Source organism: Miscanthus floridulus, chromosome 8, assembly GCF_019320115.1.
Source record: "Miscanthus floridulus cultivar M001 chromosome 8, ASM1932011v1, whole genome shotgun sequence".
Taxonomy (NCBI): domain Eukaryota; kingdom Viridiplantae; phylum Streptophyta; class Magnoliopsida; order Poales; family Poaceae; genus Miscanthus; species Miscanthus floridulus.
This window is the reverse complement of record NC_089587.1, coordinates 110800823-110808164: the sequence shown is the minus strand read 5'-3', so window position 1 is coordinate 110808164 and position 7342 is coordinate 110800823. Positions and strand designations below refer to the sequence as shown.

At 38.7% G+C, this 7342-nt stretch overlaps 1 protein-coding gene across 1 annotated transcript; it reads right to left on the bottom strand.

The window, feature by feature from the left end:
- Window positions 1-221: 221 nt before the first annotated feature.
- Window positions 222-4571, bottom strand: LOC136477154 (omega-6 fatty acid desaturase, chloroplastic-like). Its single transcript, XM_066475212.1, has 10 exons — window positions 4340-4571; window positions 4152-4203; window positions 3577-3809; window positions 3351-3494; window positions 3093-3244; window positions 2439-2561; window positions 2173-2350; window positions 1296-1414; window positions 690-804; window positions 222-612 (listed from the first exon to the last, which is right to left on the bottom strand). The coding sequence occupies exons 1-10, from the start codon at window positions 4394-4396 to the stop codon at window positions 451-453; spliced, it is 1335 nt and encodes a 444-aa protein (XP_066331309.1). The 5' UTR covers window positions 4397-4571; the 3' UTR covers window positions 222-450.
- Window positions 4572-7342: the final 2771 nt, after the last annotated feature.

Genomic DNA, 7342 nt, shown 5'->3' with positions numbered 1-7342 from the left:
ATTAGATGTTTTAAGATCTACGATATCATATTTTATAGTTGAGGGGGTCATACAGTCAAACTCTTGATATGTTAGAGGGGTTATATAAACTTTTTAATATACCACATCAGCAAAATCACTTTCAAAACCGCCTCAAGGGGTTATTTAAACGGTTTTTAATAGTTTGAGGTGTAGAATATCTGGTTTTATAGGTGAGGAATGAAGTAGACAACAACCAATAGTTAAGGGGGTTAAGTAGACTTTTTTCATTTCCCTGAAATACAAATATTTTGGTACAAATACTTGCTTTCCTATTGCATAAATACTAGAGTAACATGGAGTATTTCCGTCAAAATTTTGAGGATATGCATAATTGCTGTTAAGAAGTTTCCTCTCTCTAAGCCACTGAAACTGCGACTGTCTCCTTGTGCCGACAGTACTCTCGACTAATCAACAGTTGCGATGATGGCATCATGCATAATCTGGCATGAACTTCCTAAGGAATTTGATTGGTTGGGATTCCTCCGGCACGAGCTCATCGAACGGAACGTAGTATCTCTCCTTGTCGTACACATGGCATCTAGTCAGTATCGTCTTCATCAATCGCCAACTCCAGTTGGCTTCATTGACATACTGCAACATGAGAAAAGAAGTTACTTAGTATGTAAAGAACCAGAGAGATGCACCAAAGTAGGAGGATTTCAAATCACCTTGCCCCAGTTCTGTTTGATGGAGTCATAAGCAGCACGAAGGTTATAACTTGGGATTCTTGGAGAAATATGGTGTGGGACATGCACATTAATATCATGGCAAAGGATCTCTATCCTGTAAAAGTCAATTACTCATATGAAATTCAGCTGAAGAGGCAACATGTTCCCATGATACTTTCACTAGAGATTGATTTGCTAGTACAGCCAACATGAATCCTTTATCCCAAAATATCCAAACAGCATTCCATAGTTTTGCTGAAACTTCAATGAAATATTGTCCTCTGACTAATTCTTAACTAGAACAACACACAATTCTACAATTGAATGATTCTGTTAAACAAAATAGAGTTGATGGTCTACATGTTTTTTAAGCACATCCTACCAAATATGATCTTAATTTTTGGTGAAGTATCTTAAATTTTGAAGGTGAGATGAAACAGTAAATTATGATCAGTGCCATTTTTGTTGGCAACAGTTTCGAACTTCAGTGACTTCCTGTGCAACAAGAATCATAATGGAAACATGTTGCCTCTTCAATAAGAGTCACATGTGTCCAGCAGATAAACTTTGTTCTTAGTGTGAGTGCAATGTAATATAAAAACATACCATTGAGGATAGTTACAATGAACTGTGCCATTTAATTGAGCTTGTGCAGCATTCCATTCTTCAGATGACTTGAATGGTATATGAGGAGCTGTATGATGTACCATTGTAAAAGTGCTCATCTGAAGAGGATCATTTTAAAAAATAAGTAGAATACACTTCAGTATACAAAGCATTAGATAATGAAGATATTTTACAGTTTTGAACACAGATTATCATCCTTTTAGCTATGCATATTTTTCTCTGTCAAACCAGCTAAATGCACGATATCATACTAAGTTTTAGTTTACCGCTGGGATTTAATGAATCCAACCTATGTTCTGAAAACTTTTCAATAAGGGGTTTCCAAAATGTCATGAAATGAGCTGCTGGCAAATTCATGTGGCAGGAACCAGTCTGTTGCTAGTTTCTGAATACAGTAAAGAGGTTCTAATAATAATAATATAAAACAAAGTACATATTAGATAATGGCATTTCAACCTGAACGCAAGGAAATGCAATGACTGCTAGAGTATACCCATTTGCCTTTAAACCTTCACAGAATCTTTGATGAAAGGCTGTGCAAATGGGCAACTCTTTCTGGAGCATCTGATCGACTCCATGGGTCAGTAATTTACAGCAGTTAAGCATGAATTATTGAATTAACATGATGTATCTACTTAACTTTTATAAAAAAGTATAACAGTCCAAAGAACATGACAAAAAATTACCATGGACTTGGACGCCATGTAGATTTCAATAAATGAATGTGACAGGAAATAAGAAATGTTAAATATTATAAACACTTAAATAGAATAAGAGCATGATAGTACTAATAATTATCATGGACTTGGACACTATGTGCATTTCAACAATGATGGTGGAAAATAAGAAATGTTACCCAAAAATGATAAACCATCCATGGCATGAACCAGAACTTAAACCATCCAGCTGGTCCTGATTTGAGAATGATCAAAGGCCATCCAACTGCCATGAATGCAAACACACATGCTAAGCTTATCTTAACCCTTGGAACTTCATTTGGTCTGAATTTTTTTAGATCGAAGTGCCAAATCAACCTGACCGACAGGTGATCAATAGTTAGCAGAAATACTATATCATGGAGCAGTTCGTCCAGCAATACAGAAATAGTTGAAAAAGAAATACCAGTGAGCAATGGACATCCATGGCCTGATAGGGCCATAGCCAAAAATAATTGCCTTCCTTAGAAAAGGCGATGATTCAATTTCCTTTTGCCAAACAGGTTGCCACGCAGTATCTTCTATCAACCTGGACATTGTGCAAAAGGTAAATGTTCCAAATGCAAATTAGGACATGAGTGGCATTTGGAAATATTCAAGGCCTTTCAAGTTATGACTTCATCCATATTGAAAGATTATACAAATACTCTAAAAGTTTTCTAAGTTATGCTGTGATTAAAGAATTTGCAGTATATATGTTATCTGTGCTCATTGAATATTAGAAAACCAGTATAAGCATGCTAGATCAGGAATGTAAATGTTAGCTATGATGTTGCTCAACTGACATTCCATAGAATTAGTTGAAATCAATATAAAAAATTCAGTGGAAGTTTGAAAACTGAAAAACGAAATTAAATACATGTGAAGGGCAATAATAAAACTAGAATAGGCAATAGAGATGTTGTGTGAATAAGTGCACAATGGGTGAATTCTCATTGCAATGCAATGCATGAAGGTAAAACTTCAGGAAGAGAAGTGGAAATTATACTACTTGGACCTCGGAGTGCATTTTTGGACTCAAAATCATTGGAGATTGATGTACAAGGATGTATGTACATACATGTTTGTCTTCGCATGATGTCGGTCATGCTTAAATCTCCACGGTTCATAAGGATATATCAATGGCATAAAAGCCAAGGTCCCAACAACATCTTCAACCAACTTATTCCTTGAAAATGATTTATGAGCACAATCATGACCTATCACAAAAAACTTTACAAAAACATCAATTAGAGTGTGAAGAATCCACAGAGATAAAAACATGAGCCTGTGCAGGCAAATTCACACAGGAGTTTAGAGAGCAAGGGACGGAGCTAACCCCGGTCACTGCTGTGCCTGTCCAAGCCCAAGCCAAGGGAAGAAGATACCATGGAGACTTTGCAATGAAAAATAAACCCAGCGCATAAGAAGTAACTGATATCAAAACTGACGTCCAAGCCTTAACATCATTGATTTCAAATACCTAGCAATAGAAGAATTTACGTTAGAATTTGTGACATCGGAACACCAAAAGCAAACTGGTGTTGAGTGTTGATAGTTGGCACCTCTTTAGGTAGAGTATCCATGACATCTTTAAGAGTAATGTTATCTGGTAGTTCATCTCCAATTTGTGTGAACCCATAATCTTCAGCCATTTGCTTCCTTTCCCCCTCATCATCTAATAGTGGTGGAGTAACTGGAAGTACTGCTGCTTGCAAGCCTCCTCTTTGCTTCAATGGTATGAATTGGTGGTAGCTTCTTCTGTTATATACAACATCTCTCTTCACAAAAAAATTACCTGACGAAGACAAGAATGTCACATCTGCATAGTGAAAGCTGCTAGATAAAAATGAAGCCGATAGCGAATTCTCATTAGGGTAAACTTCGATGACCTAGTTATCATTTTCTATGGTATAATTTATCAGCCTGCAAAGTCTAATAATCCATCCTGTCTTAACACAATACCTGGTCAGGATGCAAACCACATAAAAATTTTATGAATTTACACTAGCAGGGACTATAGAATTGTGAAGATAAAAACCAACAGGCTACAAGCATCCAGTTCTGCACCACTCAAAGACCTACATTTTGACCAAGAACCACTCATCCAGTCCTGACAATTACGCGAGCAAAAGCCTACCTGCGGGAGATCCAGCGGCTATTCTCCGAGGCAGCAATCGCTTGGCCGACACCTGAACATCAATAACCAAAGCCAGGTAAGCGCATCGGAGGACTTAGAGCGAGCATGTGTCGCGCATTGCAGCGGGGGGCCAAAGCACGCGTTCTGAACAATTAACATGTATGCGAGACAGCGGAGCGTCCTCCTACCCGCAAGGAGGGCAGCTGCAGCACGGAGCCGGTGGAGACGCCGCTCGCCGTCGCCATCCCCCTCTCGTGGCGGCGAGGGCGCGGCGGCGACTGGCTGGCTGGCGAGAGCTGCGGACACCAGTTTGGATGGGCAGCTTTGGCTGAGAGGCTGAGAGGAGGGCGGGCACTGCGGGCCGCTGAGATGGGATTGATCGGCTCGGTCCAGCTGCCCTGCGGTCCTGCCGCTGCGCCACAGCCCACAGGCCACTTGCCCACTTGGGGTGCCGGGGCTGCTTCAACTTGTGGACGGGAGACGCCGCGCAGCTGCTGCGACGAAAAGGACAGTGCGAAGAAAGTTACAATAGTTCGGTTGGTGGGTCCCGGATGTCAGCGTTGGCGAAGACAGAAGTTTTTTTTTAGCAAACAAATGGCGAAGAGAAGTGTGCTTACCACCGTACGTAAGGCCCATGATGTCGGCGGGGCCGCGTGGTGCCGTGACGGGTCAAGCGGGTCTCCCGTGACGGGCGGGCCAGGCTGGGGAGGGCCGCGTGCGCCACTTCAGCCTGCCCGCACCTGACCAGAGATGACGGGCCTAGAGATGGACCGGGAAATGGGAACGCGATGAGGGCCTGCGTACTGCATATAAGGCCCAAAATGTTCCAGTTGGGTCTAGAGCTGGCAAAAAAAAAAGCCTTCCTCGAAGCGGAGTTCTAAGGCCCAAAAAAAAAAATCCAATTTACTCTCCCCCAACTATGCCGGTTGTATTTCCCTAAAAAAAAAACTATGCCGGTTGTATCCCCTAAAATAAAATAAAACTATGCCGGTTGTACCCCTACAAAAAACTATGCCGGTGTTCTCTACAGAACCAGTTTTCTAACCCTCCTCAATTTTTAAAATTATTTGTTCTTACACTTTTAGTAGTCTTAATGATGATTTTGCTGACATGGCATCAAAGGGAGTAAATCAGACTAAGTTAAAAATCCAGAGAGTTAAATTATACCAGAAATATTTTTAAAATATTGAAAAAAAAATCATAAAAACGAATTTTCAAAAATTATCCAAATATTTTTACATGGGAAAAATAATGTACTTTAAAATCCAAAAATTTGGTTAAATCTTAGAAATTCATAGAAATCTTGTTTTACATACACGAATTATGAAATTAGTTTTAGTTTTATTCTAAAATCATGCTCTAACTTATGGTACCTAGCTTTAAAAAATTTCAATCTTTATGGACTCGTTTTTGTGCTTATTTTCTAGTAGAATATCTTGTTATCTATTATAATTAGTCGTTGCTACGTTGAAGTGTCAGTGGAGTGTCATTAGGACCAATACAACTCCTTTGAAAATTATCAAGGACAGAGGATCAATGCCATCCTACCGCATATATGTAGTCCTAACAACGCTTCACTAGCGCTTCTACGTAGTCGGATGATCAACATCGATTAATTATAATAGATAATGAGGGCTTCTACTAGCAAATAAGCATCAAACTAGTCCATCAAGATTCAGACATTTTTTTAACTAGCACATGCCCGTGCGTTGGTACGGCTAAAAACTTGCAACGCAATTCAACACAAAAAAGAGTAAGAAAAATGGTATGTTATGAGTCTTAAAAATTTCAAGGCAGCAAGAGTATAAAAAAATAGTGGGTCAAAATTAGCAGACAAATATCCAAGGGTTTACAATCCCGTTGCAAGTATATTATCATTGGGAACATTGATAATTTTATGCACATAGCGCTTGTATGGAATATCTTTATACCAACCAAGAATAGAAGTAGGATCAAGCATAGTACGAATTTATTTCATCCTTGCATACAAAAAATTGAAAACAGATATAATCATCCATATTCTTATATGAGCATCAATATTGAGCATAACCAAACACAATTAAAGTAAAAATCATTGTCAACCAAAAAACGTTCCAGGCTTTCCACATGTATTTGGCCTCAAGCATTGATCACCCAATGTGATTCCTAATAAGCTAATCGGACCATTTTTTTGTTGCTTCTCAAAATCTCAAACTTTGTTAATCGCATTGGAGGACACCGGTCTGCATACACTCGTTATGTGAAGGATAATGGCCTGCAATGCAAACAATTAGAGCAGTAAATTTTAGGAATATCTTTGTTATGTTTGCCAGATGTATCTATCATAGTTCAGATATCAGCATTAGAACATTACTTTTGCCATCAATTACAACATGCAAACCTTCGTTAGATTTGAAATTATCAGAGATCTTGAAAACACATAATTTATTAGAATTTTTGAAAGTGCGTATGCTAAAACCATCCCATTAATTAAATTGATTGGGATGTTATAATCTTTGGGGGCAAAATTGACCATTGGAGAAAAAGGACCACTATTCCTGTTTTTTCAATCTCTGTATTATTATCTTGTGATGCAGGATTTAGTACCAGCCCTACTCCGTTCTAACCTGCATCATGACAGCTCATACACAAAATTAATGCAGAGGCAACAGACTATCCAAAGAAGCAAGATAGAAACTGGAAAATTGCCTCCTTGTTAATCCTTGCATCACTGCAAAGCTAGCTATATGGATTGTTTGGCTGCACAACCATTAGTATTTCGATCCCCTTGCTGCTGACAAGAGGATGCCTACCAACTCCTAGTCCTAGGAATTGCTGAAATCTGCTATTTAAAAGAATTTGATGTCATTGTATTGCAAAGACTGGATATTAGAAATCTTTGGTCAGTAATCTAATTCATTTGTACAGCTTCTAGTAAGGTTTCCATGAAGCAGAATAGGGCTGGTACTAATAAATAGGTTAAGGACACATACACTACTAACCTGACAGCACGAGGAGGTTTTACTGATCCAAAAATGTGTCTTATTGAATGGTAGTACCATACAGAACCTAGTATCCATAACACTGAATATCAATATCATTGCGGATATATGGATATCGTCATGTACATATATGTATAAAGAAAAGGGATGCAGCAAGGGATATCTGAAGAACTGGCAGTATTGGCATCTGAAGATCTTTTTATTATTTTC